General features: G+C 46.2%; 2 protein-coding genes across 2 annotated transcripts; one reads left to right on the top strand and one right to left on the bottom strand.

Annotated features, from left to right (window-relative positions):
• Positions 1 to 6,625: 6,625 nt before the first annotated feature.
• LOC134040653 (major histocompatibility complex class I-related gene protein-like) lies at positions 6,626 to 19,469 on the bottom strand. The gene is made up of 8 exons (XM_062486668.1): positions 19,308 to 19,469; positions 16,988 to 17,248; positions 9,953 to 10,231; positions 9,123 to 9,446; positions 8,618 to 8,734; positions 8,353 to 8,370; positions 8,046 to 8,120; positions 6,626 to 7,861 (listed from the first exon to the last, which is right to left on the bottom strand). The coding sequence occupies exons 1-7, from the start codon at positions 19,354 to 19,356 to the stop codon at positions 8,071 to 8,073; spliced, it is 1,098 nt and encodes a 365-aa protein (XP_062342652.1). The 5' UTR covers positions 19,357 to 19,469; the 3' UTR covers positions 6,626 to 7,861; positions 8,046 to 8,070.
• A 2,730-nt stretch (positions 19,470 to 22,199) lies between these two features.
• On the top strand, positions 22,200 to 26,577 carry LOC134006877 (tapasin-like). Its single transcript, XM_062445979.1, has 9 exons — positions 22,200 to 22,358; positions 22,510 to 22,698; positions 22,891 to 23,139; positions 23,356 to 23,715; positions 24,201 to 24,521; positions 24,804 to 24,905; positions 25,065 to 25,093; positions 25,547 to 25,576; positions 25,931 to 26,577. The coding sequence occupies exons 1-8, from the start codon at positions 22,298 to 22,300 to the stop codon at positions 25,556 to 25,558; spliced, it is 1,323 nt and encodes a 440-aa protein (XP_062301963.1). The 5' UTR covers positions 22,200 to 22,297; the 3' UTR covers positions 25,559 to 25,576; positions 25,931 to 26,577.
• The last annotated feature ends 223 nt before the right edge of the window (positions 26,578 to 26,800 follow it).

Here is a 26,800-nt window from a genome sequence, read left to right as displayed (position 1 = left end):
CACTCTTATATATCATACAACCACCATCCCTGAAGGGAACTTCAGAATGTCTACAGTACATTTGTAGCAATAGAAACCTCAACATAGAATTTTGTCTAAGGCCTTGAAGAACCATTTAGGGTTCTAAATAGCCCCCACAGAGCTGAAAGGGGTTCCAAATGGAACTTCAGTTTTCCAGTTTTGTTCCAAAATGTTCCATATTCCCCCAATTTAGCGGTAGGCTACATTGTGCCTAATCTCTCACAGATTCCTTGACCTGGTGATCCGCTACTCAATCAAGTCCCAAAAATATTAACCTCTGATTGGTTTACATAAGAATAATTCATTTGATTGCTATGCATTGTAAAAACATCACCTTTCCACATACAGTAAAGAGTAAAGACACTGATATACTGCACATCACACCAAGCTGTACATTGGCCAAGCTGGCCCTCCCTGTTCCTCTGGGTTGATGTAGCACTCCTTTAGGGTAGGGAGATGAACGCGACGATAAAACTATTAAAGATACAGTTGCTGTTACTGAATCTCCCCATATCTCACACCTTCATTTAATGTACAGCATGTATAAATATACGACGCAATCACAGTGGAATTTGCAAAGGGACTGCATAGATCATCACAACAGCCTCGTTTGCTAGGGGGATATGAGTGAGCAGGACAGTAAGTAAAGGCGCCGATTTATGTTTTCCTCCGTGGGTGCTCACGGGCACACGCCCTTTACAAAAAAAAAAGTTGTAAAAATGTTTTCGCATTTCAGAACCTTAGGAAATGGACAGCGGCCACCACGAACACACGCCTATTAACTCGATAATAATCTTTCAACTCAGGACAGTCACTTCTCACTAATACAGATAGGTTTGGAGATGAAAAGTTGAACTGACACGTAACCGCAATCAGCTTTGTGGGAAATTAAGAATCATGTTTCATTTTAAATGAACGTAGCATCCTGGCAATCTGGCACACGTGGTGATCGAGCTCCGGAGCACCCACAGTATCGGTGCCTGTGAGTCTTAGTACCCAAAGGCAAATGAAGACATAGTGTGTGGACACACACACGCACACACACACACATACACATCTATATGCACGGTTCACCACACTAAACAGGTTTATTATGCCCTCCCCAGATTGGTATCCTCATGGACACATGCTGCATCGATGGCCAGGCCCCGTGGTCTCTGGGTCAGATCCAGCCAGGTCAGGGTGACGACCCTGCTGGAGGTGACGACAGCGTGAGTGTCTCGTCCATCGACCAGGACTGGCAGGTGTGGGGCTGACGGCGGTTCGTGGGTCAGCAGCAGCGGTCCATCACAATACGGTCAAGCACAGTGGGGCCTTCTCCAGTAGTCAGCCCACTCTTGGTGAGCTGATCTACCTGGATGACTTGGCTGTGGAGCGGCCCTCTGGGGTCATACTCCCAGGTGTGGAAGCGCTGGGCTCTGCCCGGCAGGCTCTGCCCACTGGGCTAGGGGAGTGGTTGTGTTCTGGTCCAGTGGAGCGGTCGAGGTTGGACCCCCTGCTCATGCCTCGCTCCTCTCCTGCTCCGCTCTGTTTATTATTGGGGTTATTTATAGGGCTGATGTGTGTGAGTGGGATACTTTGAGTATGTGAGCGTCTTTGTGTGTGTGTGGGTGTGTGAGCAGCATCAGTCCACTTGGTTCTGTTACAAGAGAACCTAGAACCACGTCTGACAATGTATCTTCTCGACCAAGACAGATGAAGAGGAGGAGAACAGGAACAAGGGGGAGAATGAGGAGGAACGCATGCAGAAAAAGGAGGGAAGAGAAACCAATGGAGGGAAGAGGAGGAGGAAGAAGAGAGGAGCCAAGGGGAGGAGGAGAGGAATGAGGTGGAGGAAGAAGAGGAGGAGGATGAGGGAGCGAGGGGCAGGAAGTGGAGGAAGAGCTATATCCTTAGTGTGAACATGACAACGTCTACATTCTGCCCTTCTTCAAAAGATGGTTAACTAAAGGCAATGGAGGATGAGAGAGAAAGACAGACACAGAGAGGCTGAAACAAAGAGAGACAGAGAGGTAAATACCTCTGGGAACAACACATTTATGCAGCTTATAGTGAAACATACTTGAAAACGACCACTGACTTGATGCGTGTGTGTGTCTTGGACAGTGTGTTGTGACAACTACACTGAGACAGAGAAGATTCAGTCAGCAGGGTACCGTCTCTGGTAGTGGCTGGGTCAACCTGAGGTCTCTCCGATGCTGTGAGCGTCTCCTCTGTGGGTCGTGCACTCTGCAGACATGACGGGGCTTCTTCTACCTCCGAGGAGGGAAAGGAGGAAGAGGAGGCCCTGGGGGAGGGGGGAGCACAGGCGTCTTGGTCTCCCCTTGGCTGCTGTCCTTGGACAGTGGACTCCCCTGGCCAGAACCGGTGAGAGACGGAACAATCCTGGCCAATTAGCACTGAGCCAGGGAGACCCCGCTCCCTGCAGGTGTAACACCTCCAGACACGGCCTCCAGACGGCCTCGGGGCTGAGCAGGTGTTGCCTGGGTGGTGAAGGTGGTGATGCCGTTGCTGGTCTGGACAAACCAGAGCCCGCTGTGTCTTCCTGGACTCTGCTCGACCATCATTTCCTCTGTTACCTGGAAGTTCTCCAGCGTCTGGATGAAGTGATCAATGTAGTTCTGCTGCTTCTGCTTCTCCAGGTAGGTGATATCGTCTTCCAGCGTCAGCGTGGCGAGGACAGTCACCGGGGAGGCCCTCAGGGTTGATGGGGTGATTTGTGTCACCAGTTGAGAGAGGAGGTCCTGCATGGGCCCCAGGTCCTGGTCTGGCTGGGTGTGGGCTTGAAGCAGGCGTGCTAGGGAGCTGTCCATCTTCCTCTTCTGGCCTGAGCTCACTCCGATCCTTCTGGGCTGGGTAGCGGTCTCAGGTGCCCTCGTGCTCCACCATGTGAGGTAATCACACTGAGACCTGTATGTGTAGCACAGCCAGATCAGAGGAGTCGGACACAGGAAGTCAGGTTTGCACGGCTGGGCATTTAATGAACAGTGAAAAACCAAAAGGAAAACTCAAAGGTCAGCGGTCTTTAGTAGGATTGTGGTCGTTGGAGGTTCTTCTGCCTCTGGAAGCTTCTCTGGGATGTCTCTGCCTATTCCTGCACTGTGGACATAGAAAGAACAGGTGAGTGCATGTTTACATTGTGTGGTGCTGCACACCAGCTCTCACTCCTCTGCCCTCAGGTAGTGTTCTCTCCCTCTGAGCTGCTGTGGCTCTGCTTTTGTAGGCAGTGACTGATGAGGGAATGAGGTGCAGCTGTGCTGTCCCCCAATTATGACGAGTGGGGAACTTGAGGGGTGTTGAACTTGGAGAGCTTGGGTGCTGGGTGGGGGCGCTGTCCCTGGTGCTGAAGGTACCATTGGTCCATGGGTTGCCACAGTGTGTGAGAGGTTGAGAGACACCAGAATGGAGTGGGGGAGGAACATCATTTGTTAACTCTTCATGAAGCTCTAAGAAAAAGCTTGAATTCCAGCAGAACACAAACTCTTGTCTTATTACTAAAAATATAAAACCGATTAAAATTAGCTAAATGTTTTAAATCATCATCTAAATGTCAAAAAAGTGTTTTGGTATTGATCAACCTTGACATCTTTCCATTCTGTATCCTAAACTGAGAGCTTTTCTGTTGTCATACCAACGTTCGGATTCTCATCTCTCCATGTCTTCTTCAATATCTCTCCTGGATGGTGTCCTGGGGGGGATCTCCTCCCAGACCTGGATCAGGGCATCAGTGACCTCCTGGACAGTCTGTGGTGCTGCTTAGTGGCATCAGATGCACCCATACATAACGTCCCAGAAGTGCTCAGTTAGATTCAGGTCTAGGGAACATGAGGGTCAGTCAATTGCATCAATACGTTCGTCATCCAGGAACTGCCTTCACGCTCTGGACACATGAGGAGGGTTATTGTCCTGCACCAGGAGGAACCCAGGGCCCACTGCACCAGTGTGAGGTCTGAGGATCATCCTGGTACCTAACAGCAGTCAGGGTACCGCTGGCTAGCAGTGGAGGTCTGTGAGACCCTCCAAGGTTATGTCTCCCCTGACCATCACTGACCCACCGCCAAAGCAGTCATGCTGGATGATGTTGCAGGCAGCACAACGTTCACCAGGGCGGATGGCAGGGGGGAAGACAGGCAGTTGACAGGAGTTGTGTAGCGTTTAACAACAATCTGGCGATGAGTGGCTGGCAAACTGATGTTGACAACTGCAAGCTGATGAGGAGATGAAAAGAGAGAGAGAGAGATAGAGAGATCTATGTCACCCCTGTCACTAGGTACATTATACCTTTGTCACCCAGGTCCTGCTTCATTATCCAGCCAGCCTCTCAGCATGGTGCATGTCCCCTAAGATCTCAGAGGTCACACAGCCATGTCTGAGGTACATCTGAGGTCATTTCTGGTGACACAACAGCCCTGGACTGTAGAACTGTGTAGAACTCCCAGAACTGTGTAGAATCTGTGGAACGTTGTGCCTGTGTGTTCAGGGAGAGCCTGCCTGCCAGTGCCACAGACCTCAGTGAACTGGTTCACCCGGGGTCTGATGAATAACACCCTCCCCTGCCCCTCACTGGGTTAGATCCTAGGAGTGTGGACTTGACCTTTCATGATGTATTTCAGATATGATGATGTTGTTGTTGCATTGTGTCCTGTTGAAATACTGTTTATTGGCACTAACCACTGTAATACAGTCAGAACTGTGCACTTCTAGATCTTGACTATGTGCTATACTTACTATATTGTTTGTGCTTTTCGTTGGATAAAAGTGTCTGCTACATGAATGCATGTAAATGTCCCCTAACACTTGTCACCACCTCCCATAACCACAAGTGTGGATGTGTTCAGTAGGCTTCACATAAGTAACAAAGTGGGTAGACTGAAGTTCATTTACTGTATGTCGGTTATGGAGCCCCACTCCCACACAAAACAGGGTGTCATTTATAGTAGCAGTTTCACTGTCTGGAACCCAGACCTTGATGTTCTGTAGGCCTGCTGCCCTGCATGGTTGAGTTCCTCCCTTCTCTGTGGTCAAAAGCCCCTGCCTGCCTGCATGGTCAACAACAGCAGGTGTAGTGAAGCTCCCACAGTGAGTCATGGAGTCACATCGCCCCCTAGAGGGGAACATGTGTTGCACTTGTAGGTTGCTTTGCTTTGACCCTTTTTCCTTGTTCCTCCAAAACCAACTCAATGGAATTTAAGTCTGGAGACTGCACTGGCCAGTCCATGACTTGAACCCTACTGTCATGTTTCTTCTAGGGTAGTTCTGACAGAGCCTGGAGGTATGTTTACGTCATTATCTTGGTGTAGGGTGAACCCCTGATCAACTAGGAGTATACCAGAATACAGAAGAGTATTACATGGTGCTGCAATATGCTGTGGGAGCTGTTTTGGTTTAGTGTGCCACTCCCTCCAGTGTCTGGATCTAGCAAAAGAGCCCCAGATCATCAGACTTCCTTGCATACAACAACCATTAAGGGTTATTATGGTCTGTCTGTCTTTCTTTTTCACCTTTTTCTTGCCATTATGCAGATGGATATTAGCAATATACTACTTCCTGCAGTACAATCCTGTCCAAATTAATGCTTAAGAGAATGTAGTAACTTATCATGTTCCAATACAAAGTTTGTAATTAACAAATGCTGGGACACCTGCCTGTTGGAATGTAACATTCAAGGCAAAATTGACTTCCATTGTTGCAGAACAGATATAGCCCCCAAAAAACATTCATTATAAGTTGTTCACTCAATGGGGCCTTGTTGTGGAAAAAACCATCATACTGTTGTAATTATGAAGATGGGTAATGATTATGGATTTATATGATTTAAACTCTTAATCACTTTTTTAGCATATTCTATATTCCTGAAAACCAGATGCAAAGCTGTTGACTGATTATTATTGCCACTAAAACGTAGAAGATATTAAGCCCAAAATGTAAAGATCTGGATTAGTGGCTGAGTGCGAGAGAAGACTCTGTGTATATGCTTCTTCCATAGAAAACTACAAGGCCCAGATATCATGTGGCTCATTTATGGCCCTATGCCCAGAACCTAGCAGCTGGCCTTCAAGCCAGAGCAGGCCTGAAAATGGGAGTTTTCTATGCAAAAAGCACCTGATCTGAATCTCCTAGGACAAGGAAACCAGCAGGGTAAGAATGCATAATGCATTCGGTGACCAACAAGTATTGTACCAATTGCAGAACATCATAAAATAATTGGGAAAATATATAAGAGAAATTCCAGTCTGACCCCGGGATCTTGCTCACGTTTGTTGGAGTCTCTGTCATTCTGAATTCTAATAAACACTTTGCTTCAAACTTTGCTGAGTTCCAGTGCTGTTTCAAACTTTGAGAATTGGTTGAAAACATAGAATATTATTCTACGACAGCCTACAGGCCATAAACAGCAAATAAAAGTTAAATCTACAGTGATTTGTTGTTTCACCTGCAAACCCTCAATCCATACATACCATGTAGTTGCATATTATCTACATATTTATTATACTTAGATGATAGTGATCATACCCATAACCAGTCTCACACAACTACAGTGAATGTAGTTCTGATCACTGACTAGCTTACTGACTGAAGCTCTCCAAGCAGGACACACAAAGAACACATGTGAACCCCTTTTATTTCCGTTTAAACCACATATACATAAACCAAGCCCAAAGATCACAATTGTGACAAAAGAAGCATTTTCACTGAAGCTTCTGAAATAGAAAATGTATCACACAAGAGATAAATATCTCTCATCTTGCCCTAAACATAAGAGATCAAGAGATGAACAATAACATTTCACGCAAAAAAACACTATAAGGGATTTGTCTACCAGAAGAAACATATCCGACACTTGGATCAAAACAAACCCTCTCCCCACGTTAATGTTATGAAGCTGTCTAAGAGTGAAAGTAGTTTGTAAACCATCCTGAAGGCTTAACGGCTATACAAGGACATAGGGGGGGGGGGGAGGGGTGATGTTATATACTGTTATCTGTGGAGCTCCCATCAGAGATGGATAATGAAACAGGAGGAAACCACTGTCGAGGCCTCCAGCAGCAACAACATCACAGTACAAACAGTGGCAGCTGGTCTCTGAGGAATCACTGAGATCTCTCTATGCTGGTTACTCTAAGATGGTCTCTCCAGTTAGTTATAGAAGAGTGTAGCTGACTTCTAACATGTTTAGGAGACTAATGGGGAGCGTCTCCCCTCGTCTTGATGTTATAAAGCTGGGTTAAGGTTGTTCCTTTAGTGTAATAGAGTAAACAGTTATACACTAACAGAGCCTTCCTGCAGACTGGTGCTAAAGAGAGGAGAAGTCTGCTGTTGATCTGAACATCAGAAGCACTGAGCCCTCTCTGTCTCCAGGCTGTCAGCATGATCATACATACAGTATCTGATCTCAACCCAGTTAGAAACCTCTCTATAGTCTCTGACTATATTCATGGAATGTTTTTATCTCTGTGAACAAACTCAGTGTTCTAAACATTACGTCATTACTCACTAGGAACCCAATACTGGACAGTTCTGACAGTTAATGTAATCTGGCAGAACATGCCCCATTAATTATAATATTTACAGTAATAGAGTATTCAGCTGAGCAGAAATACAGAGAAACAAAATATGTTTTGGTGAGGCATGAAAACAAAAATTACTGTATGTCATGGTACAAAGTAGTTTGTATGGAACATAAAAACCCCCATTTTTTAAGGATCAAAATATTATTAATTGCTCATTATTAAGACCAGATCAGTAATCAGAGACACTGTGTAAAATTGCCGTTGTTCCTTTCTGCACTTCATGATTGGTGAGTGTTTCTCTCCATCCTCCACTTGTCTCTGCCTCTCTCCTGTTAGGACACATTAAAACCACAGTACAGTAAACACTAACTTTTATGGTATAAAACTACCATTCCACATTCACACTGAATTAACCAAGACTCTTCATGACAGTCAGGGATTTGATGAATCAGGTCTCTAAAATACCAGTTTAACATGTTACTGTGATAAACACAAACTTCCTGAGACACTCACCTGTGATTGGTTAAACAGAAAGGCCTCATGCTTTTGGTGCCGTGTTATTGGAGGAGTTAGATCCATCATCAGAAGCTGCATGGAGAAACAACCAGAGCAGTTCAACTGAGCTGACCAGGAACACACAACTGACATGGAGGTAGTCACACATCATGGATACACACACACACACAATGTTGAACTACCAGAAACTTTCTTTTTCAAGTTTAAGAAGGACTGTCTATGTGATGTATATATAGGTATCTGTGTGAAAATAGATATACTGTGAACATAGTACACTGTCTGGATACTTCAGTTTAATACTCACTGTTAGCTGGAGCAAATCCTGAAACACAGAAATGACACAGCATTATTAATATCACTAGAAGAATTATGATCACTGATCATCCCCATTATGAGCACTAGAGACATCCTTACACACACACACACACACACACACACACACACACACACACACACACACACACACACACACACACACACACACACACACACACACACACACACACACACACACACACACACACACACAGTGATGAGGTTTAATAAAAGTATTCTTCCTCTCCTCTCACCTTTCTTGGCATTCTTCTTCTTCTTCCAGATGACGACTCCACAGACGATGGCGACCAGCAGAAGAACAGCAACCACAGCTCCAATGATGAGACCAGAGGAACCAGAACCTTCTGCACCTGTAACAACCAACACAGAACATTCAGACTGCAGCTTGGAGCCTCACATGCTGGTGATGTCACATTCTATGGAGTCATTAGGAAGAGATCAGGTCACTCTGAGAATGAGAGATCTTTAATATTATAACATTCTAGAACTGTGTATGTTGTCACCAGTAGCAGAACCCCACACAGGTAGAACCGGTACAGGGTCAACTATGTACTGTATGTAAGAAAGTGTTTATAAGTATGAATAAGAAACCGGTAGTGTATATTAGATTTAACTGAACATAGAGATACAACACTAAATAAATTGTCCTAGTCATCCCTCCATCATTATATCCTCATGTGAGGAAGTACAGTAACAAATGTATATTTGTATTTGTCTTCTCAGCCCTGCTGGTCTCACCTGGGTTGGTCCTTCCAGTGTTTCCATGGTTGGTCTTCACCACAGAGCGCTCCAGTCTGGTGACAAAGTCCTCCTGAACCCCTGAGAGCTGAACCACACACTCATACCTCCCGCTGTCCAGGTCCTCAGGCTTCACTGTCAGGTGAACACTGTTCTGGAAGGTTCCATCCTCGTTGTGGAGAACCTCTCCATGCTCCACATCCTCGTACACCTGGTCTCCATCTCTCCTCCAGAACACCATGACACTTCTGGGGTAGAAGCCTGTAGCGTGGCAGGTGACTGGAGAGGAGGGGCTCTTCTGGAGCAGAGACACGGAGGGGGGGACTGGAGGAAGAGAGAGATCAGGAGAGAGGGAGAAAATACTTTTTTTTAAACCATCACTGTCATTCTAACAATTTAATCAATTTAATCAAAATCATATTCACTGAAGTACACATTCCAGAAAGCATTATGGTTTACTGCTGTCTTCATCATATCAATAGTATGTGTGTACATAGTTATTAGGGGTGTAACGATTCACTCAGCTCACAATTCGATACGTATCACGATACTGGGTTCACAATACAATACGTATCACAATATTTTGAACAACATATTAAATGAAACATTTCAATAACATTCTTTGTTGTACATACAACTTAGTTAACTCAGTTCAAGCGATTCCTGTGAATGCAGTGAATGCACGCGTGACGCAGATCGCGTGCTGGTAGCTCAACCAAAAGGATCAAATAGATACATATTGTAATATTTTTGCATTGCTAAATATTGTGCCATGATATATTGTTACACCCTTAATAGTTCTGTGTCATTGTGGGGTCATGTGACTCTACCTGTCCTCTTCAGAGTGCTCTTCCCATAGTCCACATATTTCTTCAGCCAGTCAATACAGATCTGGGTGTAGTAGTTCTTCCAGTACTCAAGCTGAGCTCTGTCCTGGTCCCACTTCTGTTTGGTGATGAAGGCCTGCTGCACTGGAGCGATCCATCTCAGGTTCTTCAGATCCAGAGATATAAAGTCCTCTCCATCATAACCATCCTGATGATACCCATCTGTAGCTCCAGTCTCCTCATCCCACTCACAACCATACATGTGCTGGACTGTGTGTACACCTGAGAGAGAGAGAGAGAGAGAGAGAGAGAGAGAGAGAGAGAGAGAGAGAGAGAGAGAGAGAGAGAGAGAGAGAGAGAGAGAGAGAGAGAGAGAGAGAGAGAGAGAGAGAGAGAGAGAGAGAGAGAGAGAGAGAGAGAGAGAGAGAGAGAGAGAGAGAGAGAGAGAGAGAGCACCACCATCAGTACCGTCCTGTCTGCTGAGTGTGAGAAGACACGGCACAAACACACAACATCCTGTACAGTTTAACTATCAATACATGTTGTACAATAAAAGCTAATACTGTAGCAGTAACAGGTTAAAACAGAGAGGACGGGTATGTACCACCCACAGTATTCCATAGTAGGAGAACACACACACACACACATGCCACATACATTACATCACAGTAAATGCAGCTACATTACATACTACATATATCTGTACTACACCTGTGGTTCTGTACATACAGATACACACCCAGCTGACGTACACATACAGATCCACACTGAGTAAGACAGTCTTGTTGAGAGACCAGAATGTTCCATAGGACAGGACCCTATGTCCTGTTCCTGTAGAGAGAGGCAGCATGATGGACAGTAACCCCCCTGGACACACTGGTCTATCATGGGGGGGCAGACCCAGTGTGACTGTATCCAGAGAGACATGGAGTCCTGTTTTCGAGTGTGTGCTCTACCTCAGCTGGTCCCACCTCATGTCAGGGAGGACACTCTACCACACAGGACCACAGAGGTGCTCACTCAGGATGAGGTCACACATCATGATGTCATCATCATCCAGCAGAGGTTCAAGCAGCCAGTCCTGAAGCTGACACCCCAGCACACACACTCTCTGTCACCGCTACAGGGAGTCAACACGACCTACAGCCTGCACAGTGTGTGTGTGTGTGTGTGTCGTCCCTCTCTTCTACTGATGTCACTCCTTCACCACTCAGACTGACTGACGGACTGGCAGCGTTACCATGGAGACATGGAGAGAGAGAGAGGGTGTATCTACACTGGCTGATGTTGCCGTGGTGACATCTACAGCACCGGGTTGGAGGTAGCCACTGTGTTCAGTGCAGTGGTGTTGCTGTAACGTGTGTGTGTGTGTGTGTGTGTGTGTGAGAGAGAGAGACGGTGTGTGGGAGGTAGGGGTGTGTGTGACCAGACCTCCAGGGAGATACCAGGGGTTCAGTATGGGTCTCTCCCTGTAGACTGTAACACAGAGGAGCGTCTCTCTGCTCTCTCCCTCCCTCTGCTGGGATGGTTTCTTACTTCCATCACCTCAGTCACATCTCAGGTGAGGACGGTGACATGTTCCTCTGTCGCTGTCACCAGACGACTGCAGGGCGGCTCTCATGGTCCTGCAGAGCCGACGCCAGCTGGCTGAGGAACAGCTGTTCCTGCCCATCAGCTGACATGCAGGGGCGCACCACGACGCCTCTTACAAAGACCCTGCAGGAGTTTGATCCCAGTGACAGCTGATGTCATCGTCGACGTCACACGTTTAGAAGAAGTGTCCTGAAACCCTAAACTATGGACCACAGCGACTGGAGGAAGACACCAAAGAGACGCTCCTTCCTGTTGAAGTCAGTCAGACGGACCACAGTGTTACCCCCAGCTAGTGGGCCTGGGCTCTGGGTGAGTCATACACTGTTACATCAGCTCCTGCCACGCCCTCTTCCTCTCCTCCTGGGTCTCCCTAACCTGCTGCCCCTCCCCCAGCTCTCTCTCTCTCCCCCTCCCTGTGTGTGTGTGTGTGACAGAGAGAGAGGAGACAGTGTGCTGAGGCAGAGCACATCCCACCAGCTGCTCTGTGTTCTCCATCCAGACCTCTAGAAACCCTCAGCCCTGCCTCTCCCAGACTGCAGCTCCTAGCCTCTCCCAGACTGCAGCTCCTAGCCTCTCCCAGACTGCAGCTCCTAGCCTCTCCCAGACTGCAGCTCCTAGCCTCTCCCAGACTGCAGCTCCTAGCCTCTCCCAGACTGCAGCTCCTAGCCTCTCCCAGACTGCAGCTCCTAGCCTCTCCCAGACTGCAGCTCCTAGCCTCTCCCAGACTGCAGCTCCTAGCCTCTCCCAGACTGCAGCTCCTAGCCTCTCCCAGACTGCAGCTCCTAGCCTCTCCCAGACTGCAGCTCCTAGCCTCTCCCAGACTGCAGCTCCTAGCCTCTCCCAGGCTGCAGCTCCTAGCCTCTCCCAGACTGCAGCTCCTAGCCTCTCCCAGACTGCAGCTCCTAGCCTCTCCCAGACTGCAGCTCCTAGCCTCTCCCAGGCTGCAGCTCCTAGCCTCTCCCAGACTGCAGCTCCTAGCCTCTCCCAGACTGCAGCTCCTAGCCTCTCCCAGACTGCAGCTCCTAGCCTCTCCCAGACTGCAGCTCCTAGCCTCTGCTCAGTCAGGCTGTGCTTCAGGACGTCGGCTCCTGTGTTGATCTAGTCCTCCTGCTGTGCCTGCTTGTCCCTGGCCTGATGCTGCTTCTCTCTCTGCTCCAGTTCCCTCTGCTCTGACTCTGGTCCCCGTCTCCAGTCCCCTGTCTCAGCCCTGCTCCCCTACCTGGAGCCCCGCTCTGCTGCCTGCTGGGACCCCACTCCACACCTGCTCCCCCTGCCCCTTCTGACCCTGCCCCAGCTTCAGTCCTGCCTCCATGGCCCTACTCCGCCTGGCCCAGCCTCAGTCCTGCCTCCCTGCCCCAGCCTCAGTCCTGCCTCCCCGCCCCTGCCCCACCCTCAGTTCTGCTCCCCCTGCCTCACTCCTGCCTCCCTGCCCCTACTCCCCCTGCCCCAGCCTCAACCCTATAGACTGTACCGATATCAGACCCCCACCTAGACAACTCTATAGAGTCTAACTACTGTAGCTGTGGGACGACAGTCTGGCTCTGTGTGAGAAGCAGACATCTGAATTCAGACCTGGATGTGTTCTAACTTTACTGATGGTGCAGATGAACAGTGGAATGTTGGAGCCCAGGGTGTGTTCTGTGTTCTCTATGACTACAGTCTGTTACTACATCTGATACAAGACTGATACAGTACTGGAGCTTCACATCCAACACCTCTGGACAGTGTGTGTGTGCTACAGAGTGATACGTCCATACATGTGCATCTGTGTGTCTGACTGTAGTCCTGTGTGTACGTGTACTCTGGTCCTGATGTGTGTGTGAGTGTGTACTGTGTCCTGAGTGTGTGTAGTGTGTAGTGTGTCCTGAGTGTGTGTATGAGTGTGTTCATAGTGAGCTCCACTGTGTGATGTTGAGTGTCAGTAGATCATGATGGTTCTGACAGCATCATATCCCAGACTCCTTTACTGTCAGACTGTGTGTGTTTGTGTTGATGTGAGTGTGGGGCAGGGAGGCAGCCTCAGTCCTGCCTCCCTGCCCCTACTCCCCTTGCCCCAACCTCAGTCCTGCCCCTACTCCCCCTGCCCCAGCCTCAGTCCTGCCTCCCTGCCCCTACTCCCCTTGCCCCAACCTCAGTCCTGCCCCTACTCCCCCTGCCCCAGCCTCAGTCCTGCCTCCCTGCCCCTACTCCCCCTGCCCCAGCCTCAGTCCTGCCTCCCTACCCCTGCCCCAGCCTCGGTCCTGCCTCCCTGCCCCTGCCCCAGCCTCACTCCTGACTCCCTGCCCCTACTCCCCCTGCCCCAGCCTCAGTCCTGTCTCCCTGTCCTTATTCCCCCGGCCCCCGCCTCACTCCTGACTCCCTGCCCTATGTCCCTATAAATCCTGCCTCAGCCTCAATCCTACCTCCATGCCCAGACTCCCCCTGCCCCAGCCTCAGTCCTGCCTCCCTGCCCCTGCCCTAGCCTCACTCCTGCCTCCTTGACCCTACCCCAGCCTCAGTCCTGCCACAGCCTCAGTCCTGCCTCCCTGCCCTTATTCCCCCTGCCCCAGCCTCACTCCTGACTCCCTGCCCCTTCTCCCCTTGCCCCAGCCGCAGTCCTGCCTCTCTGCCCCTGCCCCAGCCTCAGTCCTGCCTCCCTGCCCTTATTCCCCCTGCCCCAGCCTCACTCCTGACTCCCTGCCCCTTCTCCCCTTGCCCCAGCCGCAGTCCTGCCTCTCTGCCCCTGCCCCAGCCTCAGTCCTGCCTCCCTGCCCTTATTCCCCCTGCCCCAGCCTCACTCCTGACTCCCTGCCCCTTCTCCCCCTGCTCCAGCCTCAGTCCTACCTCCCTGCCCCTACTTCCCTTGCCCCAGCCTCAATCCTGCCTCAGCCTCAATCCTACCTCAATGCCCAGACTCCCCCTACCCCAGCTTCAGTCCTGTCTTCCTGCCCCTGCCCGAGACTCACTCCTGCCTCCCTGCCTCTACCCCAGCCTCAGTCCTGCCTGTCAGTCCAGATGAACAGTGGAATGTTGGAGCCCAGGGTGTGTTCTGTGTTCTATATGACTACAGTCTGTTACTACATCTCTGTAGACTGATACAGTACTGGAGCTTCACATCAAACACCTCTGGACAGTGTGTGTGTGTGTGTGGATGTGTGTGTGTGGATGTGTGTGTGTGTGGATGTGTGTGTGTGTGGACTGAAGAGTGAATGTCAACACGTGTGTGTAGTGCATGTAGTACTGGAGCTTCACATCCTACACCTCTGGACAGTGTGTGTGTGCTACAGAGTGATACGTCCATACATGTGCATCTGTGTGTCTGACTGTAGTCCTGTGTGTACGTGTACTCTGGTCCTGATGTGTGTAAGTGTGTGTATGTGTGTAGTGTGTACTGTGTCCTGTGTGTGTGTATGTGTGTAGTGTGTACTGTGTGTGTGTGAGTGTGTAGTGTGTACTGTGTGTGTGAGTGTGTAGTGTGTCCTGAGTGTGTGTATGTGTGTAGTGTGTCCTGAGTGTGTGTAGTGTGTAGTGTGTAGTGTGTCCGAGTGTGTACTGTGTCCTGAGTGTGTGTAGTGTGTAGTGTGTAGTGTGTCCGAGTGTGTACTGTGTCCTGAGTGTGTAGTGTGTACTGTGTCCTGAGTGTGTGTGAGTGTGTAGTGTGTCCTGAGTGTGTGTAGTGTGTCCTGAGTGTGTGTAGTGTGTAGTGTGTCCTGAGTGTGTGTAGTGTGTCCTGAGTGTGTGTAGTGTGTACTGTGTCCTGAGTGTGTGTATGTGTGTAGTGTGTCCTGAGTGTGTGTAGTGTGTACTGTGTCCTGAGTGTGTGTAGTGTGTCCTGAGTGTGTGTAGTGTGTACTGTGTGTATGTGTGTAGTGTGTACTGTGTCCTGAGTGTGTGTATGAGTGTAGTGTGTACTGTGTGTGTGTGAGTGTGTAGTGTGTGTAGTGTGTAGTGTATCCTGAGTGTGTGTAGTGTGTAGTGTGTCCTGAGTGTGTGTATGAGTGTGTTCATAGTGAGCTCCACTGTGTGATGTTGAGTGTCAGTAGATCATGATGGTTCTGACAGCATCATATCCCAGACTCCTTTACTGTCAGACTGTGTGTGTTTGTGTGTATATGAGTGTGTGTGAGTGTGTGAGTGTGTGTGATCTCAGTCAGACGTGCTGCTGCTCTGCTGCCCTCTGCTGTTCCCTCAGAGACGGGCAGGGAGTCTACAGCTCAGGGGCCGGATGTACCAAGTTGCGTACGCATGAAAATAGGCATAGAAACGTGTACGGGTGTTTCTACACAGAGTTTCAGATTTATGAAAAAGCACGTGAGAATCTGCGTACCTTCTGCACACGTTAGAACCCGTGCGTACGCCAGGTTTAGAGATGTGATGCGGCGACACAGAGTGACCGAGAGGCAGACAGGAAGTGCATGCATAACAAATGGCAGTTTGACTTGATCTACAGTGGGAGTCAATTGTGGAGATTATCTACAAATGATGCCAATGATCTCACTTCAGCCTGTTTAGCCAGAAAGAAAACGTGTGAATTTGGGCCATTTCAGCGGGAGCTGCAGACAGGTTGGGGAGAAGCCAATCCACCCTCAGTCATGTGACACCTGAGGTGTGAGATGACATGATCTGCCTGTTCCCAACGTACATTACATGACTTTATACTGTGGTTGAACAGGCCAACATTAAAGTGCAATTTGCAGCGAAAACCGGTTTCCCAAATGTGATCAGTGCCATCGACTGCACACGTTTCGATAAGGGCACAATGGGTTGATTAATTCCTTTTTTTTACTCCATCAGCGTTCAAGTAACTGCTACTCTAAGGCCACCAAACAAGATGCTCCTCCTATTTCGCAAATTAAGATCTCCATTTCACATTGAGTACATTTGATCTTTTTCACCGTTTTTTTTGTTGCCTTAACCATTTCTCACTAAGAATCATTCATTGTTCACAATAGGCTAATTGAGAAGTTTATTGAGAAACCTGACAAAATATGGGCGTTTCAACAACCATGTAAGGTCGAATATGGGAGTTGACTGGGTGTGGACAAGGAGCTTGTTCACGTGCCACAATCACAAGTTAAGTGGAGTCTATGAAGACAAACGTGTGACATCGGTGCCGTACGCAGTGTTCATCAATCTGAGAAATGTTTGCGTACAGAGTTTTCCAGTTTTCTCCGTATGCACTTTTACAGATGAATTTACACAGTGTGATACAATTGGCCCCTGCTGGGGAGCACAACCATATACACGCACACACACACACATATATACACACACACACATACACACACACTGTTGTTCTCCATGTGTCTGATCTATACAGACTCTGAGGACTACAAGGTGGAGGAGGGAGGTGAGAGAGTTAAGCACGTCTCTGACATCCTTGGTTTGGATGCTGCAGAAAGCAGCTTCAGATTCAGAGGCCTCATGTATCTGTATGGAAATGTCTGAGGATGTGTTTGACATTACCTCCAGTTTGGTTGAAGCGTTGCTTTACAATCTCAATGTTGGCCTTGAATGTCTGCTGGGAACCCACTAAGTTGCCAGTGTTCCTCTCCCAGAACTGTGGATCAACTGCCTTGTTCACCCAGTCCTGTTTGGGCACCATTTTTGGGTGGTTGCTGTCGTAGTAGAACATCTGAACATTATCCACCATTCCTACAGCCACAAACTCTGGGAAGTTTGGAACTTGAGAGGATCCAGTGTAGAAATACTCGTAGGAGTGTGTCACTGGAAACAAAATGTGAAGATATACAGACATGTTAGTGGGTACAGTAGTCTATTTAAGAGGTGGTGTGTGTGGGGGGGGGTGCAATATTTCTGCTGCATTGACAAGACAAAAAACAAAATAAAAATAAAATAACCACTTAGTTAAACGTCTAAATCTACAACATCCTTATTGTAATTGGTGTTACCAGAAAGTGAGAACCCCATCTGCAAAACATGTCCCAGCTGTGCTACATACTAGTGTACATAAAGTGGCTCCAAGTCTAGCTGTTGCTGTATAAATCCTTGCACTATTTGTACAGATTTGAGTTTGAGTTCAAAGGGATCATTGTGCAGTCCAGTACATTTAATTTCCTTCCTAACACAACCTTATGTCCAGGCAAGTAAAGTCTGCTTCTTCTGTGAGCAGTTTTAACCAGTATCTATGTTTTTTAAGTAAATGTTATTAGAAAGATGTCTACACTATTGAGAAAGTCTGGTAGTCAAGCATTTCATTACCAGTAACTGGTACAATACTGTTGGTTGGTCTTGGTTGATGCTCTGACAGTTTTATGAAGAAATAGTGCCCCTAACGGTAGTTGCATTTATAAATTGGGGATCAAATTAATTATTAATTATTAATAAAAAGTAATTATTAGTTATTATAAGCTATATCATAAGATAAGAATAACTGATAAGGTCAGACAAGGTCAGACATTGGCCATTTTATGACAATACAAATCACAACTGTGAAACATTTATTTGAGCTACATTTGGTCTTTTGGTTTTCAAGGCTACTGTAGGTAGGCTATGCGTAAATTAATTTGACCTTAACTTTACTGATTCAGCAGTGCAGTCTATTGAATGGAAATTATGTTTTCTGGACATAAGTGTTTAACATATGTAATAATGATATCAATATGTGTCTGTTCAAGATTAAACTACATTGAATAAGTCACCAGGATGAATCAGCCTATTGAGCCACTCATTGTGTTGTGACCTGTAGTGTCCAGTGCCACACTGCAGGCCAGGTAATGTTCATCAGTAAATTCCCCTTATTTGTAGACGCAAACAATATTTGTGACTCAAACTCTCCAACCAATTTATTTTTACAATTTCACTGTAAAAGCGTAAATCCTGATTCCTGAATCAATACCTGTAAAGTGTATTGTCAAGTCCTGTCCATTGTCCTTTGATAGTACAGTAGCCTATCTGTAGTTTCACTAGACATGTTTTTCACTTACTGCAAACAGCACTGCTGCTTACTGGCTATTTACATTGTTTTTGAAACACATTACCACTGTACATTACTGTGTGCATTTACGTACTTTTAAAGTGTTATCCTGTATTGTGTTATTATTTGCTAAACTGTACTTCATGCCACTGCAAACTGCCTTTCAAGAACAAATAAAGTGCACTGAATTGAAAAGAAAAAAAGCACAAAACTTTGTTCTACTCAGACGTTGTATCTGATTTGGTATTTGAATGTTTAAGATGTAAATCTTGCCTAATACTTCAATCTAAAAATAAAAGGTATGTATATGTAGGTGCGTTTCTCCCCACCCAGGTGTAACTAGTTACCAGGCAGATCTGACACAGCCACGTTACAAAGTGATTAATCATAGAGCAGAATGGAGCCACACACGGTTGGTTAGCTGAACATAAAGGACAACCAATGTCTAAGCTCAGATACTCAAGTCCAGTTTTTGTCAACACTGTTTAGCTCACATTGTAGCTCATACCAAGCAGATGTAGGCTTAGCATAGCCCACTGAAATGAAGTCCCACTTCTCTGTGACAACATATTTTGCTTAGCCTATGAGATAGTTTGACAGATCGAGGCCATACTTACAACTACACTCTACTTACTACATATCACATTTTATTATAATATTCTGTTAGAAAGGGATACTGATTCTGATTGTATAGGTATATTTACTGATTAGACCAAACAGAAGAGGCAAACTAAATAATCGCATATTCGAATAACCTTTTACTGTTTAACTTTACAAACACATTATCAAAGAACATTCATGCTATTTAAATATACGTTTTGTAATTTAAATTCTGTATAATTTACTGACCCGCGTGCGCTCCATTTATCACCAGAAAGACAAAAAAGAGGAGCTTCATTTTGATGTTAGCCGCAGGATGTAGTTTAACAAGAACTTAACTCGACGCTTCTTGCTGAATCAGAACTGATAGAGACTGACTTTCTCTGTCAAGAAGTAACGCGACAATGATGAGACAACGTAGCGCTCTTACCGGTAAATATTCATATTCTGGCGATTTGAGCCAATGAAAATTAAGATTGCTGTTGCGCGTCATTAAAATCCAAGGCAGACAAAGTAGAAGAGGTTTGTTTTGGAAACCAAAAGTAAGAGCTTACGTGCAAGCCTCTTATATGGCCTGTTTATGCTACAGTTTGAAAGTCAGAGGATTTTGTCCATGAGCTTAAGGATAGGGATTTAATTAAAATATAATTGTATATCGGATACATATAATCATCAGAAGAAAATATGCAAGCTCATTGCTCATAGTTAAAAAAAAATATATAGTTTCTTCAGAGGTTTATGCCAGTCTTAAGGTCAGGTGTTATCATGACCTTTGGTTGTTTTGCAGCCTGAGTGTTGAAGGAAGATCAAGTATCTGAAAACAACTGCATCCCAAACAGCTTCATTCTGTAATGAAAAGTATGAGACTACGTAACCTGTGGTGGTTTGGTGAACCCATCCTGTAACGATCGTCAATGCTTTGGCTATAGTTCTCTTCCTGTCAGCTATGTCTTAAATCCTACCTATAGACTTTACTTTACAGAATGAGTCTTTGTCATGTTGTGCTGGAGCCAGGGTGTAATGAGGCCTCTGTGTCTAAACACCAGAGGATATCTTTGTCTGCTTGACTTACAGAGTGTGTGTGTGTCCTGTAAGGGTTGGTCACAACCAAACTACATTTAGAAATCATTTAAAGTTCTAGAATGTATTGTACTATAAAAACATACAGTTTAACATTAGTGAACATTTGTGAAAGTAGCACAAAATGACACTGACGGTATAAATGTTGTATATGTATGTTTGGGACCATAAACAGTGGAGCCGACAATAATGCCTTTATGAGTGAACTATAAGGAGGCCTTGCTTTAAGAAATGCAGTTGGTCTATGACACAAAACCTGAGAAATAATTTACTAGTTTTTAAAAGATCCATCCTGATGTATGTATTCAAATGGTTTTGATGGGTGTATGTGGGTTTGATACGAAACAAAACTAAGTAGTCTCCAATGATATCAAATAAAACATGCAGTAAACCGAAAGAAAGAAGAGAACAATCTGTATATCGATATGGTTTAGTTGAACAGCATCAAGCTGTAAAATGCAACAATAAAACCACATAACGCAGCAAAGGTCTGGAAAGTACCTGTCTGCACAACATGCAGACACACCCACACATGATACAGATGGAGAAGATGGTGGATAAGAGTCACACCCTGTTCCTTCCTCCATTTTGAGTGTCATCTCTTCTCTAGCCCTGAGATGGTCAACACTGTGCAGGATTGTATACTTTCTCATGACTTTCCACATCCTTATACACATAGCTGAGGGAATATTAAAACATCTCTATTGCAACATTGTCAGAATAACAATGTTTTGTTCAGCTCTAACACAGACACTGAGAGGAATGGTGGAGTGGCGGAGTGAGAGGAATGGTGAAGGGAATCGGGCTAGTAATCCAAAGGTTGCCAGTTCGATTCCCGGTCATGCCAACTGACGTTGTGTCCTTGGGCAAGGCACTTCACCCTACTTGCCTCGGGGGAATGTCCCTGTACTTACTGTAAGTCGCTCTGGATAAGAGTGTCTGCTAAATGACTAAATGTAACACAGACACTGAGATGGAATGGAGTGGAGGAGAGAGAGGAATGGTGCAGGTGAATTTGGTTGCTTGTTTGATATTCTTGAGTTGTTCTTACTTTTCTTTGTGAGGAAGTTGTATCAAGAGTCAATGTTGATTGTGAGGATGATCGGTATATTACTGTTAACACGTCCTGTCTGATATTAAAACCTTTCAGCCTTCTCAGAAGAAACATGCACTTCACCATTCACCATGGTAATGCAAACATAAACAAAAGAGCCAAGCATGTATTAAAGTAGTTTACCCTCTTTTCAAATGTTCTGGCATCATTGTATTTAGATGTTATGTTTATTCTGGAATACTGAGAATTCGTAAAATATAATTTTTTTCTGGAACTCCTTGAGAGCATTTTGCCATGGATCCTGGTGAGGCATTGAAACCAGTCAATGAATACAGACCGTTTATGACTGGAAAGTCCCTTTTTATGAACTGGGTAACAGCGCCCTAATAGGTAGAAACTCTAAACTGCATTTGATGTTTCTGAGAAATCAGCTGCCCAGTCACTTGACTGGCTGGTCGATCCACTTTGAGTGTTTCTGTGCCAACTGGCAACAACAGAATGACAACCAGGAAGTTGGTTTGAGGTTCATGTCTGCCTGTCTTTCAACCCAGAGCCATACTTTTATTTACATGGCTCTCTTTCAACCATGACATGCTTTTTGCCACCCTGTTAGTCTGGATTCTTGAGACCAGGTTCATTCTGGCATATTTCTTGTCAGTCAAGGTTTAATTACAAGCGAGCTTAACAACAGCAAGTTGAGATCAGAATCTGTAAAAGGGATTCTTGCAATAAAACATGTAGGCCTTGATAGTTTTAAAATGATTTTAGATGCATAGAGAAATCATGAGGGCATGCAGAATGTTCTATTCTGTTTCAAGATGCAATATTCACAATGTTTAAAATATTTGGCTTTCCAGGATCTGATCATGTCCTGAAATAACCCCATATTAACTGGTCATAGGCCGCTAGTTACTCATGTATTCTGTCCAAAAATGGTGTTAGATCGCCACCGTGTGGATGATAATGCGTGCAAAGTGAAAGTGAAACAAAAAGTGGAATTTCAGGGGAAATCCAACGACCAAAACATAATTCTTCGTGAAGAAATGGCCTACGTGGAAACTTAAAACTGCAGACAGATTGGTACAACTGCCCATCGACAACAATCATGGCAAATATTTCGACAATTTACAAGCTTTCTTTGCTTGCACTAACTTACTTCATGAACGGTAAGCCAAAGTAATTTGCAGCTAACGCCATATATCCTTTTATGTAAAGAAAACCTTTACAGTTATATATGTTTAATATATTTAAACAGTTTGTCTTAAAATGTTCCATTGAAATGCGCAAAACAAGCTACATCGCTGTCTCCTCCTCCAGTCGGTGCGTCGACTTGTCCGGTTCTGGAGTGCTGGTTCGTGCAAGAGAAGCCAGGCAGAGGGTTCCCTGCGGCTATGACCCAGGAGAAATCTCTGTTGGTCATCGGAACCGACCCAGAAATCCAGGGAACCGGGTCACGACTGAACCCGTCGTCAGACATAAACCCAGAGAGGGTCTACTACATAAAAGGTAGGTTTAAACAGTCACTATGACTGGATGTGTTTGGCATATTTGGCCGTGACACACTGAGATGCCCTTTAGTTGGAAAACTAGCAATGACTTCTAACCTCAGTAAATTTAGTTTCATGATTCATTTAAGCTGGTTGATATGTCACATCTCACTGATAAAAGAATCCCTCTTGTGATTCCTGTGTGTTCCAGACCCTGCTGCCACCTTCTGCCATTCCTCCCTCCACCCACCAGGGGGTGCTGTGGAGAAACCCCAGTGTGAGCTCAACCCCTTCCTGCCTCAGCCCTCCACCGTCCAATGGGCCGCTCCGCTCACAGACTCTGCCCTCAGCCCCATCTACCTGCAAGCTGATTGGTACTCTGCTGCCTTGCAGGGCCTTGACAGACAGCTGACCCTGTCCAGTGTCATGCGCGCTCCCACGGCAACTAAAGAACCCCAAGGTGCAGACATCTACATTAGATACAGACCAGCTGAGACTGGGAGAGGTTAACATCAATGCTAGATCAGTCTGATGTTCTCATTCTCCTCCTTTCCACTTTTTCTTTGCCTCCCCTCTCCTTCCTTTTCTCTCCCTCTGTCCATACCTCCCTCCTTCCTTCCTCTTCTCCCGGCCTGCCTGCCTCCGTTCCTCACTCCCCTACTCCTCCCCTCCCCAGTGATCCTCAGTGTGTCCAGCAGAACCGTGAGGGTCCAGTCCAGACTGGGAGAACCGGTCCTCCTGGACTGTGGGTTCTGGGTGGACCCCTCCTCTCCCCTCTCCGGGTCGGGCTTTGCCGTGGAGTGGCGGTACCAGTTCAGGGGCGACGGACGATTGGTCCTGGCCTACGACGGCAAGGGCGACCGTTTGGCTGATACCTGGGAGGCAGGGGCGGGGCTGGACATCGACGCCCTCCACAAGACAGGAAACGCATCACTGATCCTGCAGGAAGCCCAGGTGCGCCACTCTGGAACTTACATCTGCACGGTGTATCTGCCCTATCTGCTGGCTCAGGTGGCGGTGGACCTGGAGATAGTGGGTGAGACTCAGCTACAATACACTTATATGCACTGTAAATGTACTATTAAAATAGGACATTCATATTATAAACATATCTGGAGATGGAGAGTGAGGCTGCAGCATGAAGATTCATTTAAGAGTTATTCATGCACTAATTCTTATTGACAGTAACAACCTCCTACATTATGGACAATACCAGAGCATGAAAGTGGTGATCCTACTTTAAAACCCCACTCCTTTCTTCTGGTTGTCCCTCCCTCTCTCTATTGCCCTCCCTCTCCTCTCTGTATATCTCTCCTCTCTCTCTCCTCCCTGTAATCTCTCCTCCTCTCTGTCTCTCTCCTCCTTCATGCATCTCTCCTCCTCTCTCTCTCCTCCCTGTAATCTCTCCTCCTCTTTGTCTCTCTCCTCCTCCCTCTCTCTCCTCTCTCTCTCTCTCCTCCTTCATGCATCTCTCCTCCTCCCTCTCCTCTGTGTATATCTCTCCTCCTCTGTCTCTCCCAGAGCCCCCCTCCCTCTCCATCTTCCCCTCCCCGCTCCCCCTCTCCGCCCCGGGCCAGCTGGTGGTGGTGCAGTGTGAGGCGTCAGGCTTCGCCCCCCTGTCCCTGGAGCTGGGCTGGGAGCTGAGCGGGGCAGGGGGGGTCCAGGACCTGGGCCGGGGCAGCGTGACGGGCCACAGGCAGGCCTCTGACGGCACCTACAGCCAGAGCTCCCGTCTGGAGCTGGACCCAGCCAGGGTGGGGGGTGAGCGGGGGGGGCAGGTCAGCTGTGTGGCCGTCCACCAGGGGGGCACCCGACGAGTCAGCGTCTCCCTCAACGTGATTGGTGAGAGGAGCGGAACCGCTGGCCTATCACAGCCTTTAACCATCTTATGAGATTCATAACACATCGTTTATGATACTATGTAAAGTACTGTGTAAGTGTATTTACAATGGCTTATGTATTGTGATTGAGATACTGCACAGTATAGTCTTACAGTGATACGCAGATCACATTGATAATGAAAGAAAAAAGTAAAATGTGATATGTTTATGATTTAATAGAAGAGTATGATTCATATGGTCTCATTTCTCTTTATTTTTCTCTTTTTCTCTCTGTCGCTCCCAGGAGTCAGCACTCCCTCTATTGAGGATTCCATGGCGATGGTTGCCGTGGCGCTGGGACTCTATGGTTTGATCAAGGTTTTCTCCTGGACAATCAGCAGCTCTGGTAAATAAACCATCATCCATCTGTCTACATTTATCTATTTATACATACATGCATCCATCCACCCACTAATCTACTAACCAAATAAAAACCAAAACAACCAACCAATCAGTCTATCAGCGTGGTGGAAGATGTGTCTAACTCTTACTTGTATTTCCTCAGACTCCACTGCTGCTGACACACAGGAGAAGGTAACACACATGCTCCTCTGACTCTCTTCCTCATGTCTGACTCTTCCTCATGTCTGACTCACTTCCTCATGTCTGACTCTCTTCCTCCATGTCTGACTCTCTTCCTCATGTCTGACCCTTCCTCATGTCTGACTCTTCCTCATGTCTGAATCTCTTCCTAATGTCTGACTCTCTTCCTCATGTCTGACTCTTCCTCATGTCTGACTCTTCCTCATGTCTGACTCTCTTCCTCATGTCTGACTCTCTTTCTCCATGTCTGACTCTCTTCCTCCATGTCTGACTCTCTTCCTCATGTCTGACTCTCTTCCTCCTTGTCTGACTCTCTTCCCCATGTCTGACTCTTCCTCATGTCTGACTCTCTTCCTCATGTCTGACTCTCTTCCTACCTGCTGGGTTTACTTCAGGCTGGCTTGGTGTTAAGTTAACCATCCTTCTAACGTGTCTCTGTTGCAGAAGGAGAATTAAACAATAGGAGCTGCATGGGTAAGTAGGATGGATTTATCTATCTGTCTAATAGGCCCTTTTATTCTAAGGGTACAGGGGGAATTGAACCTGGTACCTCTTCATCTGCAGTCAAATGAAATGCTGAATCACAGAGCTATACAAGCCCCAATGTTCAGTAGTTCTCACTATACACTATAGTCTAACTATAGATATACTGTATAGTTATACACATGTGTGTATATACAGTGCTTACTGCATATATGTATGGTCAATACCTATATTAAATTGTATAGTATAAAATATAATTACAGTTATAGTTACATATAGTCTAGGTAGACTACAATATTTACTGAATGTTCAATAGTCAACCCAAATATTAATTTTTCTTTCCAGTGGTGCCTGAGAACTGAAGAGACCAGGACTGTTTGTAAATGTGCACGTTTTCTCTAAAGAAGTAAAGTGGCTGATTGGTTGTTAATATTCTTCTTTCTATCTGATGATATTGCAGTAGAGACAGTAATTTACTGTTAGTTTACTTTTTTATAACAAATCTATGCTGTGTTATGAATCTAAAAACAGAATAGAATGGTACACCGGATTCAAGATGAACGCTGAATGATGAATCTCAGCAGAAGCCTGATTAATTTGAATCAGGTGTGTTGGAGCAGGGAAACATCTAAAACATGCAGGGCAGGAGGTCCTGATGACCAGGGTTGGGAAACACTGATCTAGATCTCATACAGATAAATGTGTCTCCACTAGATGGTGGCGAAATACCATGTGTTGCCCACCACCATAGAGAAAGAGCGTCATCTAGTGGTTATGAAGGGTGATTGCAAGTCTCCCTCTTTCTCTCTTTTACTCTGTATTGCTCTCCCTCTCATCTCTTTCTCTCTCCTCAGTGGTCAAAGATTGAGGAGAGTAGAGTTACAAACACAATGTTTGGTTAGTACTGTTTGGTTTCTATGTAAGATACTTTCTCCTGTTTGGACTAGATTGAATAAAACAACCATATTATAATGGTTTTGTGTTTCATGTGATCATGGCTCTTGATTTGAAGAAGAGTCGATGGTAATAACACAGACAGTGGCAGCTAACACAAAAGCACTCACTTCTTGGCACAGTTGTTGTGATGTCATACCAGACTGATTTACTAAATGGTCAGTTTATGTTCGAAAGTATAAAAGCAAATAACAGACCAGTAATGTCAGCTTTTACAATAGCTGTCATTGTCCATAACAAATCTGGCCTTCATAGGTATTC

Source organism: Osmerus eperlanus, chromosome 20 (assembly GCF_963692335.1).
Source record: "Osmerus eperlanus chromosome 20, fOsmEpe2.1, whole genome shotgun sequence".
NCBI classification, from domain to species: Eukaryota; Metazoa; Chordata; class Actinopteri; order Osmeriformes; family Osmeridae; genus Osmerus; species Osmerus eperlanus.
Note: the sequence above shows the minus strand (reverse complement) of the source record. Positions and strands in the feature narration are given on the sequence as shown.